This window comes from Anopheles arabiensis, chromosome 3 (assembly GCF_016920715.1).
Source record: "Anopheles arabiensis isolate DONGOLA chromosome 3, AaraD3, whole genome shotgun sequence".
Classification (NCBI taxonomy): Eukaryota; Metazoa; Arthropoda; class Insecta; order Diptera; family Culicidae; genus Anopheles; species Anopheles arabiensis.
This window is the reverse complement of record NC_053518.1, coordinates 28,577,523-28,596,276: the sequence shown is the minus strand read 5'-3', so window position 1 is coordinate 28,596,276 and position 18,754 is coordinate 28,577,523. Positions and strand designations below refer to the sequence as shown.

General features: G+C 46.8%; 1 protein-coding gene and 1 long non-coding RNA gene across 2 annotated transcripts; one reads left to right on the top strand and one right to left on the bottom strand.

The window, feature by feature from the left end:
• Window positions 1–2,592: 2,592 nt before the first annotated feature.
• On the top strand, window positions 2,593–4,475 carry LOC120903161. The gene is made up of 2 exons (XR_005739549.1): window positions 2,593–3,780; window positions 3,890–4,475. It is a non-coding gene; the product is annotated as an uncharacterized LOC120903161 (long non-coding RNA).
• A 670-nt stretch (window positions 4,476–5,145) lies between these two features.
• LOC120903160 (E3 SUMO-protein ligase ZBED1-like) lies at window positions 5,146–9,086 on the bottom strand. Its single transcript, XM_040312409.1, has 5 exons — window positions 8,580–9,086; window positions 8,213–8,470; window positions 7,714–8,013; window positions 7,349–7,627; window positions 5,146–7,173 (listed from the first exon to the last, which is right to left on the bottom strand). Exons 2-5 carry the CDS (start codon window positions 8,463–8,465, stop codon window positions 5,246–5,248), a joined length of 2,760 nt encoding a protein of 919 aa, XP_040168343.1. The 5' UTR covers window positions 8,466–8,470; window positions 8,580–9,086; the 3' UTR covers window positions 5,146–5,245.
• Between the last annotated feature and the right edge of the window lie 9,668 nt (window positions 9,087–18,754).

The following is an 18,754-nucleotide window of genomic DNA, read 5'->3' as shown; positions in this document are numbered from 1 at the left end:
GTGCCCACGTACAGTTTTCTCTCTTCATGTAATGTTTTTGTTATCCTTTCAGTTGGTGTTTTTTTTCTCTTCTGTTCGTTCCTGTTCCCGCCTAACCATTTCCAGAAACGGGGGAGGCTTTATTTCGCTGCTCTACAAAAGGACACGTTTGTCCTGAAGCTACCGTGCAGGGGGCAGGGGAAGCAAATCTTCCCCCTCCGAAGCACCATAAGTAGCGGAACAAAGTTTGTTATGCTAGGCTGTTGTAGTGTAGGTTTTGTTTGCGTGTTTTCCTTAACCAACTGCACACCTCTCGCCCCCCCTGAGCCCAATGTCCCGGATGCTGGACGCGTCGGGCATTTCCGGCGAGGACTATAAAAGTGTCATAAAAGTGGGCCAGAAGAAGATGAGGCAGAAGGCAAGTCCATAAACCTTTTCTCTCTCAGCATTTCTCCTCTCCTAGCTGACAGCTGTAGTTCCGTCCCAATCAGTCGCCTATTTGTTCTGTTTCGGGAGCGATGATGCTAACGGTAGTGGTCATAAATATTGGCCCAAAAGAAAAGGTTGTTACGAAACATCGTGGCAGGTGTTTGGGTTGTTTAGACGGAGCGCAAACATCGTCAATGCGGAGTGGGAAGCGGCAACAAACCGAAAAAGGTGTAAAATAGATAAAGATTGACACAGCAAGGCTTGGAGGAAGCAAGGGGCTCAAAATGAAGTTGTAAATAAGCTGACATGAAAACTTAGATAGATAGAAGGAGAAATGAGTTTATCCAATGATAAACAATAGAAAATATTAATTATCACAATTAGAATAAAATGTAAATTATAAAATAAATAATTTTAAACATACATTTCAATAAAATAACTACTAACTTGAAAATGAAAAGCGAAAAAAATATAAAAAGTGTGAATTAACCAAAGGTTAGCAAAACAATTCGTAAGATAGTGGAAAAAATGAAACAAAAAGAGTAAAACAAAAGTTGAAAATAAAAGAATATGAAAAGAGTGTTTTTTTTTTTTCTTCTATAGAAATGAAAGATGAAAATAAAAGAGAAAAAAGTTATTCAATGAAAATAACAGAACAGAAAAAAATAATGAAAATAGTAAAAAGTATCAAAACCTTTGATTTAAAATATCAAATATAATCTAACGAGTTATAAAACAAAATCAATAAGGAAATCTCACTAAATAAAAGAAGAATGAGGTACAAAATAAACGTCTACTGAAAGCAATAGCTTCCATCAACAATCAAATATATGTAAGTAGTGTTCCTACTGTTCCTTGCAGTTGATTAACTCACCATCTTGCTACTCGGAAGGCCTTCCTAATATATGGTGTCCGATGGGATGCTGCGGTTTACTATACTTCACGCCATGTGGTGCTTTTGATTTGATGGCCTTTTTCCCTACAAAAAAAAGGCAAAAAAGGAAGCCCCAAACAATAAACTAAGACACTCAGCAGGAAGACGACGCAGAAGACGCCAATCCAACAGCAACAACAACAACAACAACAGCAAACAAAAAAAAATCATCATCTGGCGAGGAAAATCATCTCCACACGTGAAACCAGACACCTACCGAGCTGGGGGTTCGTCACGCTCGTCTAGAGCGTCACGCCGCACAGGGTACCGCCATTTCTTCCACTGCATTTAATGGTCCATTTGGCCGCTTGGCGAGTGTGGAAGACGATGGAAGGGTGCTGCAACGACGGGATGGGATGGGAAGTGAATGATGGCAGTTCGTTATCGGGTGTGCGGGAAAACTTCCAGTGACCAAACAGTCATTAAGTGGCCAGCCCCCCAAGTCCCCCACTCCAATACCCGCTCATCCAGGGAGTAACTGCCCGGGCAGCGGGCATCCTTCCCGTAAGAAGTTTCACTCGAAAACACACTACCACAACACTTTACCCGGCTGTCATCGTCCGCGTCTCTCCCATACCTTTGGATTTGGGGTTGTTTGTCTTCCTACGGGTTACGCCCGAGGTGCGGTAACCATATTTTGTGGTTTGGCTAAAGTAAATGAGGTGTGACTTTGATGTGATGAAGATTAATCGTAAGGAACCATTTGCGAACACACTACCAGGACACCATTTTGATTACCGACCACCCCCCACACACACACACACACGCGCGTACAGTGGAAGCTGTTGAGTGCAGGTCTCTCTTCCCAACGGCACCCGGTTCCGGTTGATGGCGCATTCTGGCGTAGCGTCAGCCGAGAGAGCTGCCATCCTGTACGCATGATAAAACAATACTTTCGGTGACCACCAACGGTGTGGCCGGCGGGCCTGCCCCGGGAGCGATAAAAACCCTGACATTCTTTCCAGCACGCTCTCGGGGTAATGTGAAACCACCACGGCCGCCAGTCGACCGGAAACCGAAATGGGTGTCATAAACTCGACGACTCGAAGTAATGCTTTTACTTTTGGAAGAAAAGGGAAGTAGTAGTACGATTCTGGGATATTGTAGGCAATTCAGAGAAAGAGTTTGGCGCTTTTTGAAGGAATCATTTTGATTTCAGAACTCAAAGTGGCAGTTTTGGTAATATCACAGCAAGCCAGGAGCTTTTTGCTTACGTGGAAACCCCTTTCATCGCTCGCATCGTACCTATGTTTGTGCAGTTTCTCCCGCAACGACCAATATTAATACTTGGCAGTACGCATCTTCATCAAACAAGCATCAATATTGCCCAAACAACCATCAAGACGACGGCAAGCTGCATAAATCATCGTCCTGCAAGTCCTCTTCGTCGGTGGGATGGAAATCCTGCTGCCAGTCCGCATAGTAACCCGCGCGTCTGACATCTGTCAAAGTAGATTGCAATCTTTGTTCGTGAGGGGGGGGGGGGACCCGGAAAGGGTCCGATTACATCGCAGCAAGGGCGCAGTACACATCCTTCCATCCAGTGTTCGGTCTCTGTTCTCGGTCGCTCTGTTTGATTTGAGTATTATTAATTTCCCATCATAATGCCCCGAAGGCGCCCGAATGCCAGTGTAGAGTTCTCGGCAGTAATCCCGTACCAGTGATGGGGAAGACTACGGCGAGTACTGGGGTGTGTGGAGCGAAGAGATTACAATTTGTTTCGTCGGAATTTTTGCCAAATTTCCCTGGAGCCATACCCGCATGGTGGTGGTCCGGACGAGCCCAGACGAATCGCGTAAGCTTTCACCGCGCGTAACCCATCCAAGTCATCCCCTTCCAACGTTTCGTGACGCCCGGGTTACTCTGTATCTGAAGACGTGCTTGTGTGTGTGGTTGGTTGTGTCGAAAGAACGGTAGCCCAAATCTTGGACAGCAATCGTGAAGTGGCATCGGCATTTTGGACGTAGATGGAGTCGTGGATAGGGGGAACCATCCTGAAGAACTCCCCGAGGCCCTTACTTTGGCAAGTTAGTGTATTCCAGAAATATTCCACAGACGTGCCTGCAGCAGTTGTGTTGCGAGACGCAGCGACAAAACCCGCCAGATCCCGCCGTGCCGGTTTTTGGAAATTTGTTCCTCGAAGTGGAGCTCAAGTTGTCCCGAAACTGTCAGTGCAGACCTGGTAGACTGGTGGGACCATTGTCTCGGTCCTGCCAGGCTCAAGCGATTTCGGATGACATACTTTCGAGCGTCTCGACCTCACGTTTCGTGCGTTGCTGAGCGTTCAAGTGCTCCGGCGGGAAAACGGTCGGCCCTTGTCATTTGCCAAAGCGTCATCAGGAGGTATGGAGTTCGGTTTCGGGATGTGTACCGAGCGTAACCAAAAAAAACATTACCACACACAAACAAAAAAGACCAGTTCCTATTGAAAACACACTGTAAGTACACAGGGGCGACACCATTGTCCAGGGGAAACGTAATGATTTCTCGAGGACTTGCCTCCCTCTTCCTATCATAACGCGCCTCGCACCGATTCTATCGTTTCAGCCAACATCCAGCAGCCTGCCAAGTCGTAAGAGTCGCAAGAAAACTAATCAGCATAGTTTCCAAGATGCTCCCCGTTGCTCGCTGCACAAGGGCCAGCGCATCCGGGCAGGAAACACGATACTTTTTTTGTTTGCTCCGAGGTGCACTACCACCATCACCACTTCCGCTATCGCGCCGCAAGTAAGAGCAGGGACGTGATGGCCCAGAAATGTCATTAAAATCACGTTTCTGGTACAAATTTGCCCCCGAACCGCCCGAAAAGTGGAACGCACCTTTGCCTCTCGCCCCGGCGGCTAACGAATGGTGAATAGATATTACTTCCCTGTCGAGCGTGCCCACCGAAGACCTGGCGGTAATATTTTTGAACGTGAATCATCATCACCCGTTTTGCGGATGCCTTGTTATGGAAAAAATACGGCGGATTATCGGGAACAAAGAAAAAGGTAAGCACGTGTGCTACTACTGTTTTCCAACCATTCAGGACATACTTGCCAAAGCGTAACGTAGCGAAGAAAGTATGTGTGCGGCAAGTGCGTTGTAATATTATAGCTTCATAAGCGTCCCGAAAGATTCAACAACAAAAAATGCTCCAGATAACGATTCACTTTCCAATACTTCCTACACCAGCAACCCTCTCAATCCATCTCCACATTGAGGCTGCGCTAAACTTTCCACTTTATCTCCACGGCACAGCCCGGCATAGCATAAGGATAGGCCAAACTTATTTGTAAAGCATTTTCCATTTTCCATTCACATTCCATCCATGGCGATTTTCATCCGGTGCGCTCTTGCTGCCAAACTAACACTTTTTTCCAGTGATTTCGGGTGTTTTTGATGCATGAGGGATAAGCCGGTTAAAGAGAGGAACTTTATGCGCCGTCGACGGTCGTAAAGCAAGCGACAGGATGATGTGCTTCTCGTATTAAAGATGGCACTATATACAGTTCTGAAGGGCAATCTTGGCAATATAACGTGCATGATGGTGGGCACTGTAGCCGATTTGGAATCAAAGTTACGGGACGAACGTCGCCCGTACGTGACTAACATAAATGTTGGATTGCTGGAGTCTATTTGCGTGCCGAAGTCGTAGACGACGAAGACTCGAACTTTGAAACTTTGTGATTCGTTTTGGGCAGCAAGTTTCAGGGTGGATCTTGGGTTGAGCTCTCTACGATCAGAATAATTGGGGCATCATTTTGGAGAAATATTACGATAAGGCTATCGAGATATGGAATAACAACGATTACAATCTAAACTATGGTTTTGATAGCTTCGTCAGTATTTATTCTAAAAATTCATTCTTAAATACAATTCTAAAAATCTTCATAAGCATAGGGAAACATACCACTTCACTGCTTAATCGTCCGCTATATCCGCCTGGTAGCGGTGGTGATTGTATTTTATAAACACCATCTGCTGGATTCGCTTCGGCAGCAGCCGGTTCTTACGCTCCCGACACTCTAACTCCGCCTTTGCACAGCACCCGCTTGCCGATACGCATGCAGCCGGTGTGCAAAGCCTTTTGCTGGCCAGTTTGTACAGGTTCGGATAGAAGTGTTTGTTACGTTCCCACCACTCCAGCGGGTCCCCCTTGCGCTGCAAATGTTTCGCCTTCAGGTAATAGTCCAGCTCGTACTGGGCGCTAACCTTTAGCGCCGATCCATCGTGCTTGCTGTGTTTGTGCGCTTCGAACAGTTGATACAGTGCCTCTTCATTGGTGCGCGACTGTTCCGCTTCCGATTCCTTATCTAGCTCCATCGGTACGCCACCATCGCCACCGTCCGACTGCAGGGCAGCAATCTCTTCGACGAGGCTTTCGTACGTCTTTTGCAAACACTCTTCGTCCTGCATGAACCCTTCGGCCTTGTAGCGGGGATCGAGCATGACGGACTGCGTTAGCAGTGGGCTGCTGCGCACGTATGCGCAACACTCCCGGATGCTGTCGCGTAGTGTCGCGGCCAGCGCGGAAACATCCATCAGGACGTTCTGCTCCAACGCCATCGCTTCCAGCCGATGAACGAGCAGCTGGTACAGCACGCACGGTTTGGAAATGGTGACCAGCTTGTCGGCCGACACTTCGTGCACTGCGGTAGCGAGCTCCTGCAGCACCCGGGTCGACTGCTCGAGCATGAGCCAATCTTTACCCTCCAGCTTGCACGCAATGTTTAGCTCGGCCAAGCAGGCCAAGATCGCTTCCTTGCACGCCACAAACCGACCGAGCATGTCCAGCGTACTGTGCCAGTCGTTTGGTACGTCCAGCTTTAGGGTCGTAACGCGTGCGCTGTTTTCGATATCCTCCACCAATTCGCGTGCTTTCGCACTGCTGCGGATCTGCGCCACCACGTGCCGCACTTCGTCTAGTGTGCCTTGTATGGTGCTGTTCAATGTCAGCATCACGATCGGATCGATCGAATGCGCGAAGCACGCAACGTGGGGAATATTGAGCGTTTCTACTGCCTGCGTCACGCTGGCGTCATCGTTATCCGTTACGATCGAGAGTACCTTGCCGTCAATTTCAAACAGCTTCATTACTTCGGCCAGCTGTGCTGCCACGTTCTCTCCCCCGTAGCTCGGTGTGCAGCGCGCAAAATCCAGCAGCGCATTCGACAGCTTCCCATTCTGATCGATAAAATAGGCCGTAACGCTTAGCACCGATTCGTGGTTGACGCTTGTCGCCGAATTAACGCCCAGCGAAATGGCCCGCGCCGTCGCTAGCTCAGCTTTCACACGGCTCTGCACCTTGCCGTACACCTGCGGCAGCCAGAGGCGTTTGAAGGTAAACTTGCTGCACATTTCAAACTCCCGGTGGCTGTACTGCGTGAACAGCGCTTGAAATGCTTCCTCCTCTACCATCGCGAACGTATGATTGCCGCGGCAAATCATCAGCGCAATGCTCTCGTGCATTTTTGCCACCCTGGCTTCGGTGAGCGGTTTTACAGCGGGCTGCTGCTGCTCGCTATCACTCGACTCACCCGGAGAGCCTGACACAAACGGCTTGGCCGTGAATGATGGCCGTTCCGTGTCGTCCGCACTGTCCGGGCACTGCGGTGGCGTTGGCAGCGTGACGTGATGAATCCGCGTCATTTCCTGCTTGCCTAGCGTCAGCGTGGGATGCTGGCGTAGGATGTGCTTCCGCAGGTTCGACGTCGTGCCGGCATAGGTGAGCACTCTCAGGCAGATGCGACACTTGGCCGTTGTGCCACTGCGATCGAAATGGTTCCAAACGCTGGATGTTGGTTTCGGTCTGTTTCTGGGCTGTAGCCCCACTGCCGGCAGGATTGAATCTGAAGGAGAGCATGAGAAAGTGGAAAACAAATGCAATAATTAATAGGTTGATTTTTTTAATGAAACCCTTCAAGTGCGAGCCTTCGTTCTGCCAAAACAAAGAGAAGGATTCTGGCAAACTTTCCCAGATGAACGATAAATGAAGACACAAAATGCATTTATCATTCGACGTACCTTCATCGAAGTAATCGTTAAGCGGTCTTGGTGATTGAGGTAATTTCACCTTACGCTCCAGGCTCTGCCTTTTCTTGGCTGGGCGGCTCTGGACCGTTACCATCGGATGCTTGCGCGTCAGATGTTTCTTCAGATTGGACGTGCTGCCGGCCGAAAATGCTATGCTTCTGTAGCAATAGTGACACGTTGCCATTGTACCGTCCCGATCGTAGTGGTTCCAAATGTCCGCGTACATTTTACCGCCCGGCGTCGCTTGCTCCTTCTTGGGGACAACTATTCCTGGGAAAGATTAATTTAAAAAAAAATCAATTTTACCCTTAAGCATGAGCATGACATCTTTTAAATAGCACGGTCGACGACCCTACCTTCGATGCCTTCCGACCATTGCGATGGTGACGAAGGATCGTCTTCCCCCTGCTCTCCTGCCAGCTCATCGCCCGGCGTTGGTTCGGGATCGAGCGAAGCATCCGGATGTTTGCGGATCAAATGTTTCTTCAGGTTCGACGTCGACCCGTGCGAATACGATATAACCCTAGGGCAATGGTGACACTTGGCCGACGATCCGTCGCGATCGTAATGCTTCCAAACGCTCGACACCAGCTGCTGGGGTTTCGGTTTCGTTTCCACCTGCGGCATTACGCACTCTACCTTTGGTATCAGTATGCCTGAAAGGAACACAACAAATGCATTTTTTTAAATATTCACACCCTACAGAATAAATGAAACAGAAAGCCCGTGTGTTCCTTTCTAAAATTCTTCTGCATCATCATTTTCACTTTTTTTACCACCGAACGTTTTCCCATAGTGGCATGGCAGCTTCCGAGTACTTCCGGATACAAGCACGCCAACCGATTCCAAACCTACCTTCGATGCCGTCGTCCCACGTCTGCTCCCCGTTGGTCTCCGCGGGCGGTGAGGACGGTTCGCTCTCCGCCACCTCGGCGTACATTTCCTGCAGCGGATCCGTCGGATGTTTGCGGGCGAGATGCCGCTTCAGGTTGGCCGTCGAACCGGTCGAGAAGGAGAACGTATTTTGGCAGTATTGGCATTTCGCACGGTCGCCTAGGCGCTCGAAATGTTTCCAAACGCTGGATATAAAACGGGACGGCTTGCTCATGATTGCTAGCGCCGGAAATGGCGGGGGGAAATAACAACACATACACAGTCAACAATGATGGTTCATCGGTTCTAGCGAGAAGCGATAGTTTTTAAGCAGAAATTGAGAGCTTACCTGAATTAAGATGTCGTAGAACCTGCCGAAAGATTGTATAGTTCGAGCTGCAGTTTCTCAGAGTTTTGTTTAATGTTTGTGTAAATTAAGTTTAATTTAATTAACAGCCAAACACACCCAAAAATGTTTCGATAAGCCGAGTGGCGCGACGCCGGCTTGCGTTGATCAACAAACCGGCCGATGACAGATCTTTCTCGACCAAGATGGTTACAGGCGCAGCTCAAAGCAGCTGTACCGTCAAGGTGTATATGCACAGCGGCTGTACAACTTTCATGTGAATTACCTTTTTTTATATGTTTTTTGTTCTTATTTGCTCACACTACACGAAGCACTGGGAAAAGCTATTCATTAGATTTTCGTTCTACAAACCGCTCCGAACCTGCACTGTCTCTTGCACGGATCGATCCCGACTGAAGACTGTTCTCGCTGTTCCGTTGCACCTACTTGGCAGCTAACCTTGAACCCAGGAACGGTACAAAACGACGCGTCATGCTATACAAATCCCCTGCGAGAGAGTGCGAACGAGAGAGAGGGAGAGATAGATAGAGAGAGAGAGAGAGAGAGAGAGCGAACGACCCAAGCGCACTGTACCGGTTCGGACCGGAACACGCATCGCCCGATGGGTACAAATTCCATCCCTCGCTCAACTCACGTACCCGTGTACTCGTGTAGCGCTGTTATCGATTTTAGAGTGAGCACACGAAAAAGAAACTGGAGCTGAGAGAGATACGTTCCAGCCGGCTCGGTTCTCAGGTTTCAGTTTGTGCTAGGAAACCGGTTTGTGTACTCGTTCTTCTCTCGCTGTATTCGCATGCGCTTGGCTGGTATCGGTTTGCCAGCACGGGTACAAGCAATGGTGAAGCTCTCTTCCGTTACCATACCGTTTTTTCCCTGTAGGAATAGAACGCGTTCGGTCACGCGCTGATGCAGTGGAACGATGAAACAGGTTTTTGGAACTCATGTGGGAACACACTGGGATCGGATGCGTACCCAAAACGGTACAAAACGTTTAGTTCAATTTATTTTGCGTAGTACAGCATTTTGATTCTTCTACAGTTGCTATGCGTTCTAGAATAATCTAATGAAAGTATTTTGTGCTGGAATTTTGAAGGGGTTTTTATTTTTTGGAACTTTGCAAATATTTGGAGTGGTTCAATATTTACACCATTTTTAATTTGCTTTCTTACTACATCAAAAAGCCAATCCTTTGTTGAGTTGGTCCCCTTAAACTAATTCTCTTCAAAAATCTACCAATAATGTTCGTACCGGCCTTTTCTAATAAAACAGGTCAGAATAACAAGGCCGATCGTCTGCTGGTCGTTTCACATAAAACTAACCCTCTGTTTATCTGTACCCACATCATCGCATACATTTCGGGAATCAGTTAGCTCCAGGGACACAAATGATATAGAACCAGGTATTTGTTCATAATTTTTACCATTAGGATGAAAATCCGCTGTAACCGGGGTAATTTGGCACCAGGTACTTATGGTTCATTACCACTACTAATTATACTAATAATGAAAGATTTAAAGAATCTTCTTATAGTTCGCATATTGTACTTTGCTGACATGCCAGCCAATGTAGGCCTTCGAGACCCACATACAAATTAACCCATCGCATATTGCAGTTCTACGTTTAACTGATTCAGCTTCGTACGAGTCTTCAACCCAGAGGTTCGAGATAATCGTTCATTCCGTTTGATTCGTTAAGGTCGTAACACATTTTTGGAAAAAAAATACAATTTCATACACTCTTTGAGATTGTCGTATAAACACTTCCGTCAATTAGAGTTTCAGGATTAACATGCTGCGTCCATGTTGTTGTGCTAGTTCGATGCTGATTCAGTCAATTTTCCACCAGAAAGCTTTCCAGAATCCTCCACGATGTTTTCTAGCAAACAAGATTCTCGGAAGAAGTCAAACCGGCATCTCTGCGACCAGCCTGAAACAACGCACTCTCACAATCGAAGTTCTGGTGAAATCAGTTCAGGCCCTTTCGTTCTTCCGAAACCCCTTTCGGTTCAAATGGTATGTCTCGAATCCACAAACGATTGCTTCGCCTGGAACCAAAAATCCGGCAAATAATGTCCTCCTCCCCCCCTCTTCTTCCTCTTCTCTCGATACCTGCCGGCCTTATTCCCGGCATGACCATTCCCGGCATCGGTAGCATGACCTTCCACCAAACTAAACAACGAAAAAGCGGCCAGGCTTAACGCTAAAAGCAATTTCCGGTAGAAATATCCATTTCGAGAGTTTTTGATGCTGTACGGTTGCCCAGGGACTATGGGACGATGGGTGGAGGGGAGCGATTTTTGCAAAAACTTCAAACCACAAAGCTTAGCCCTTTTCCGGATCCTGGCTGGGGAGCAAATTCATTCCGGTGTGCGGAGTACACTTTACACTCAGCGAATTGGGAGTTGGAGATGTGCTTTTTTCCCATAAAAAATGAACCGTTCACATTCCGACGCTAAGCTACCGGTTGTTGTTTTTCTGTTTGCTAGACGAAAGTCAACTTTCAGCACATGTGAAAATGGGTATCGGATTTTTCACCCAATCTACTGGGCGGTTTGTTACCCATTTCTTTACTCTCGGAAGCAACATTCAGTATCTGGAGCAAAACGATTCGGACCAGCACAAACAGCACTCGGATCGTTGTGCCCAGATGTTGTTGTGGCTCTTGCTGGTTGTGGTAAGGACTGTTGAAATCGAGAATAGCATTTTCTTGTCGTACCTTGGCAAATGCCACAACATCGAGCCATCATCATTACAGGACATTTCCCTCCCGTTTGATGTTGATGTTGTGGCGGTGAAATGAGCATGTTTCCGCTACCTGAGCTCTCTGTGCTGTAATGTGAAGATAATTGTACCGTTTGTGCTTGTTCTTCCGGGCAAAACAAAAACCAACCAATGTTGAGCAACCGCCAGATTGCACCATTGGATAATGTTGTCTAATCGTAACAGAAATGGAACAAGAGCCCCAGCATCTTATCCGTTTGCTCTGCCATTCACCACTCTCACTTGCGCTCTTCAAGCCGATCAAAATGAGATTAAAGTGTGGATCGCACAGCATCTGGGCTAGGAAATAGTGCAGGAACTAGACTGAAATACATTTCCAAGATTAAATGAACACAAAGCAGAAGCAGTGGGAAAGCAGCGACATCCCTAACAAGCTCTCCGAAGCGTCGTTTGATTGCATTTGTGTAACGAGTTCCCGGGCCGAGAAGTTCGTACAACTTCTTGCCGTTTGCTGGAACGCCCAGAAAACCTGACTTGAAGTGCACGCTGCAGTGCAGCGCTCCGAGTAGAAAGTTAAAAAAAGGGTCTCGGAAGGGAGGTTTCTGGCTCCTCCAGGGCAAAGATAAATCGCAACTATAATAAAGCAAACGTTCCCGTGCCCGTTTGCAGACGTAGATTCCGAATCTTTCGCGTAACTCACTTGACTTTCGCTCAAGTAATCCCAACAAGACTTGTTAGTGCCTTGAAGAAGCTGGAAGGTTTTTTTGTTGCGCGAGTTCTGGTTTCTGAAGCGAAGATTTTCATGCAAAGTTGCTGGGAAACGATCCGGATGGAAGTTTTCAAATTAAACGACGATCATTTAATTATTCAAACAAAACAAAATAAAGAGGTGAGCGATGGAGAAACGCTAGGTATTGGCAAAGATCAACACACTCATTTGTCAAAGGCTAGTTGTTGGGTGGAAGTTTCTTGAAGATGTAGTAGGATCTCGCTGTTTTGGGATATGAATGAATTGATTGACGAAATTTCATAATATTTGTTGAAAGACACTGTACTACATCGCAAGGAATATGCTTCACAGCTATCATTCTATAAAATCTGGTATTGCTTTCTGTCAAAGCTTTTCTCTTTAGCTTGCAAGCAAATCAAATAATAAGGTCCCAACTACCAAATAATCCACTGAAACAAACCCAACCATAAGTGTCTACTATATTCCATTTCTTCCGATTTTACTCTTTCGAAATCCATTAGCCCCGAACGAAGGCCACTAGGCTTTGGAGCGTCGCTTAAGTACCGATTGGGTTGAGTTGAGTTGAAACAACAAGCGTGATATGGTAGCCCTTGCCATTTGGATGGTGCTGAAAGTTTTACTCTATTCTTCTTTCGCCCAAATATCACAAAAGCCCTACACAACACCATCCAAGGCACTGACAGCGAGAGAAAAGAATGAAACATCTCAGCGAAAGAGTGCAAAATTTGCATACCGAAAGGGGGAGTGATGGGTTGGGCGCAAAGCTCACTTTATAGTCCCCAATTGGTTACTTTACGATGTGTCAGCTATTTTGCCCTTTTCAGCTCAAACCACGCTGAAGAACAACCGCTGCCGGGCAGAAGTGCGCTTTGGGTGTTTTTCTTTTGGCGAACGCTTCCTGAACACTAGTTTTTCTATTTTTGTGGTTGTTTTTTTATTGTTGTTCTGCATGCAAGATGGAACCTTTTTCCTCGCGGTCCCCCAGAGAGAAATGCAGTTCCTTTTTTTTGCACTTTCGGGGTGATTCTTCGCCCTTTCCGTGTGGTTGGTTGTAATAGAAAATTCCTCCAATGCGCCTGGATGCTAACAGGTCGCCCCGCGTGAAAATGTGGCGCTTGCAGCAGGCAGCTGTGCCAGAAACCCCTTGTGCATGGAAAATCGTTGTTGGGAAAACCACAACCGAAGGCTGATGCTGCCAGCCACTCCGCCCACCCCGCAAGAGTGCAAAATTCCACTTCAAAAAGATAATTTATGGTAACAATATGGAAATTTAATTTTCGATAAGCATCATCACCTTTTCTTTACACATACGCGCCTGTGTGGGGGGCTTAATGTACTATGGTTGGGTTGTGCAGCTCCTCCTGTGGGTAGGTGCGCAATCATATAGAGAGACGCGGGCAAGTGTGCATGAGCATACATGTACGTAGTGCGCTGCACAAAGGAGATTTTTCGGTGGAAAACTAGTCGTTTTTTTTCGTAACTTTTTCAGCCATCGTCCCTCGTTGGTTGGCTTCTTGTTGCTTGAACACCCACATGTGTATGGTGGTTTGTAGGTGGGCGGAATGGATGGGTGGCTTTTGTCGCTTCTGCCAAATCTGCTCCTCTTTGTATGCTGGGGATGGTCTACACGCCACTACACACACCCAGACACGTGGTACGAGCAACCCAGCACGTGGTGCAAGAGAGGCAGCACAGAACACGGGCAGCAGCAGCAGCAGCAGCAGCCCCACGAGGTGAATGGTTCTTTATGTGTGCTATGTATGAATGTGCGTGTGTCTGTGTCTGTGTGAATGTTGTATCTGTATATGGGAATGGGATTGAGTAACCTTCTCCCGTCCCGGGCCATTTTTGCTGCCGTCCGGTCCTTTTTTTGGGGGGCGGGGGTTTGGGGCCCCGAAAAGTTTGGGGCAACACGTGCAACACCAATACGCGCAAGCCCCAACGGCAGCAGCAGCAGCAGCATCCCCAGAGCTGCAGCGATAAACGCTGGTGGTGGATGATGATGTACACACCGAGCCCGGGATTTCGGTCTCGTCCCTGGCGGGCGAGGGCGCCTGCGCACTAGCAGCAGGCACTGTCTTGCCTTAGTGACAGCGAGCAGCCAACGCCAAACGTTTGGCGTACCCGAGCACCCTTCCCCCCCGTAAAAGGATTCAAAGATAATTCAAAGCTCCAACCCAGCTCGGTGCCATCAAGTGCGCCTTCTTCTGCCGCCTGAACTGAGCTCTGTGGTGTGTTTGTAGCAGTTGCTGGAGCAAAAAAGAAGAATAGAAACGGTTTAACAGCAACCAGGGGCCAACGCCACTTTGTATGAGCAAAAGGGAGGGGATCCAGGCTGGTGGAGCCTGCTGGAGATTATCTAACCGTTTCGGACTTTTATTAGAGCGAAACTCAGAGGGCATTTTATTTACCGTAAGCGACAGTGCACGTGACACCTAGCCACCCCGGGAACAGCAACAATGTTGGTCTCCTGCGAGTATGTGTGTGTGTGTGCGTCCGTTTGTTGAATGGCCGACCGGTCACATGACCTGCCACTGAATAGCAGCAACCACTACTAGCAGCAGGTGTGTTTGTGTGTACTACTATCCTAGCTCTAGCCTCATAACCTAGCTTTTTAACGTATTCTAGGAAGCGAGCGATGAGAGATGGCCTTAGAGGACTCGCTTTAATACCTGCGGCCGTGTTTTGATTTACTTACTTTGCACCCTTAAACCTTATTCGAAAGCGTTTTTACTTGTTTAAACTGTGTCGGTTAGTTTTGGACAAAGAGAACCATTGTATACATTCCCATCGAGAAATGCTTTTGTTGCAAAAATCTTCCACAAATTGGCCACACGCAAGCTTGTGATGAAATTTCCGCTTTCATTACCTTTTTCATCACTCATCTGTCAAATAACGCGCCGCGCTGTATATCGTGCAGCGCGAGGTGTGACAGAAGTAGTAATTTTGTTTGTCGGCACGTTTGAAACCCCCGCCCCGCCCGGCACTGCATGCAAAGCACGCTTGCGGACCTTGGGAGAGCCGGCATTTACCGCGTAGTAGCAGCAACGGCAAGACTCTTTTTTTTTGTCGCTGTTTTGTCGCCTAGCAAGCGTTGACAGCTTCGCGCACTTTTCACAATTCCGTTGACAGGCTCAAGCGAACAGGAGAGCAACCGACCTGACCGAAAAACACTACGAGTGTTACGACCGCCAAGACTACCAAACAAATGTAACCGTTGTGCTGTTTTTCTTTTCTTTTTATTTAAACAATAAAGCGAAAAATCGATCCAAATCGGGAGCACTGGTTGCGTTGCGATGAGGATTTTATGGCTTTGGCATGTCTGCTTTTTTGTCACCTTTCTTGCAAAGAAAACAAACATAGAAGCTCTAGAATGAGCGGTATTTGTTTTTTTTTGTTTCTGTTGAAAGCTCACCAATTCTATATAACAATCCAATGGGATAGATGGATTTGGTTTGACAGCTTTTCTTTGTTTGCTCAATCAAATTAAATTGCTTTCGGACGACTGTGTTCTACGATCGTGTTTTTGACGTCTTGAGAGTTTTGCTTCATGTTAAAACTGCAATTTATAACATTTTTTAAGGTGTAACAATTTTTCCTGTTTGTTTTTGCGTTTAAAATTGAGATTTGTACTGTTGATTGCATTCTTTTAGGCGCTTTCTTGTGTAGCAGGAGTGTCTTTAAAAAATCGTTTTATTTTTTGAAGCGAAAACTGCGAATTATGCGAAGTTCTTCAGTTCAAAAAATTGTTTATCTTCACCAACAACGCTGTCAACAGGGTAAATAAACCTAAATCCACGCAAAAAAATAACATAAAAAATCAACATTCTCTATCTAAACATGCACTCCATTAATGAAATGTTATTCGTCGGGGAGGGGGGGGGAATGGGGGCATTAAGAAGCAGCTACCACAAGCGCAACCCAGACCGCTTACTAATTCATTTCTTTGCCTGTCTTTCTCCAGCCAAGGCAACAAAACCATTCGTCTTCATCAAATAAATCTTCATTCTTTTCCACTAGACAGGCAGGCAAGCAGGCAGGCCGGCTTCATCTAATCAGAGGGGTTTGTTTGTTTTTTTTTATTATGCCACTTTAAAAAAGTTAGCTCCTTCCAAGAACCCGTTCCCCGAAACGAAAACGCTTTTCCTTTTGCACACATTTAATCTTTGCGTCCTTGGAGAGCCCGTCAGAACACTCGCCGCAAAGGTGAGCAATGTTGGCAAGTGCAGCGCAGGGCGCAAATTGGATTCCTTCGTCTTAAGACCGCTGGCACCGTACGTTCGGTGTGCCAGAGCCAGTGCTCTTGCGGAGAACGGAACAGAAACTGCTACACAAATAAACAAATAACTCTCTTTAAGAAAGGGAAAAATCTCTTCCAAGAGTAAGATGAGATTTATTGTTTCTCTACGGCGTGGAAGCCAGTTTTGCTGAAAAACATATTCCCCAATTCAATGGAGCTCCGAAACGTTATCAAATGTCGTTTTGATTCACGCGCGAAACTCTAAACATCAAAATGGGGTACGATGGTGCGCCTACTGGATCCTTTCAACGGCTGTCCCTTTCCCAGTGGCTCATTTTTTCTCACTCGGGTTGCTACATTATGCACCCTAAACCTTCCCCTTTTCCGTGGATTACGGGGGCTTCTCCCTTCCTACTGCTACTACCACTGAACGTGCTGATTCTTTTATCAATATATTCTCAGAAGAATTATTGCTATCCCCTGGGCGCAACTTGGCAAAAGCTTGCAGATGGGCAGGTAAGAGGTGAGTGAGTTGGTGAATTTCTGCAGAATTTCTTCAGAATTTCTCCCCTAAGTTGCTGCAGGATATCCGCCCCTTGGACGAGCTCGTTAGAGACAGATCCCGAACTCCAATGACCGGGACGGGTTGCAAAAGAGCGACGTCCTGAGCAGTTTTCCAGCATCGTGCTGGAAATAATCGGCCATCCTGACGACCTCTGTCCTGCCCTGTGCCGATGCTCTCACTAAGCTCTGCCGAACGTTTTGCACCCTGCTCCCGGGTCATCATCCGAGAAAACCGAGATCTTGTCAGAGCAAAGGGGGACCCAACGAGGGAAACTCACTTTGTGCTAAAGAATCTCCGTTGTGGCGTCAACAAAAGCCGCGTCATCTTACGTGTCCTTTCGACTTGCTTAAGACGATCACGATCGCTTCAGCGGGGTCGGGACGGTACCGGGGCGCTACCAACAGCGGTCAACGGCGTCTAATGCCGGAATTGGATACAATGGCAAGGCGATGAAGATACACACCCACCCATCCACATTGTTGCTTCGCTGCTTCTGCTTCGTTTCATTTTGTTTCCCTTTCCTCCCTTTATCCTCCCAAGCATAATCTATTCCAAGGATGTTGCAGCAATGGCTACGACAACAGCAAAAAAAGAGCCAGCAAAACACCCAGAAGAATGACTTCCTTTGAAACACGTTCGCGTTCGCTCGAACAGCCTTGAACAGCCGATTCCTGGCATGACTAGGAAACATGATAAGTTTTTTGTTACGGCTTTCACACTGATCCGCTTGCCCTGCCGCGCCCTGCTAATGCTGCTAATCGTTGTCCGGCTGCGGCTTTCGTTACCCTTTCGTTATTGTATTAAGACAGATTGTCGGAAGTGATGTTGAAAGATATTGTTTCGTTTTCTTTTTTTGTCTCATCAAAACATACCATCCCCTAACCGTGGTCCAACTCTCTTGAGCCCTTTCGAGAGGCTAAAACAATAAAAACACGATTATTCATCAATTCTATCCTGCAGTACAGTGCTGTTCAGAGATAAGCAAGACATGACATGTATGAAATTTGAAATTTGATGCTATTCCAGTTTGTAAAGAATCGTTTCAGACAAACGTGAATGTAAATGATTTATTCCGTTGGTCTCATTTAATACGCACGTAAATACTCCTAAATGTATGCAACGCGTCTAGCCAATCGCCTAACGATATGCAATCTGTAAGGCTTCATTCCCTTCAAACTGATTTTTTGCGACTAATAAGATTAACGAGTCGTAAATGAATCTAAAATAAAAAAATGGATCTATTTGGATATTTCAATCCATTTGTTCAATTGATTATTTGTTGTTTTTTTTTCTCAATATCCATACTAATCTTTTAATTTTCTACTCCTTATTTAAAAATAATGATGCTATTGTTCTTCATGAAAATACTTATAAATCTTGAAGCAGAGGCTTTAACAAAAAGATATCTAAGCATTTTAATGCTCAACACTCTCCAACACCAACGCGCACGCGGTGCTAGAAACAAGCTAAACCAGTCACGGAAAGGAACGCAAGTTTGTCAAGCCTTTTATACCCATCGAAGCCTCCTAAGATTGTCTTCTATCCTAGCTCAGCACCCTCCCACCGAGCAGAACAAAGGGAAAGGGGATGTTCGAGGAAAAAGAAAACTTTTCCCTACGCAAGGGCCGCCCGCCCTCGGGATGATTATTATAATCCCATCTCGAGAAAATAACGACCTAACGTGCGCTAGCGACCGAAGCCAAACACTCTGCACGACAAGGGAAAAAAAGTACTCCACACGGTACACACCCGCTTTTTGTCGCCCGCTCCCGTCCTTCAATTGACAAACATTTTCACTCCCTAACGGTGGCGTTAGGGCAGCAAGCGGAAACGTAAGGCGCGTGCGGGAGGCGCAACGTCGTACAAAAGAAGAACACTCTG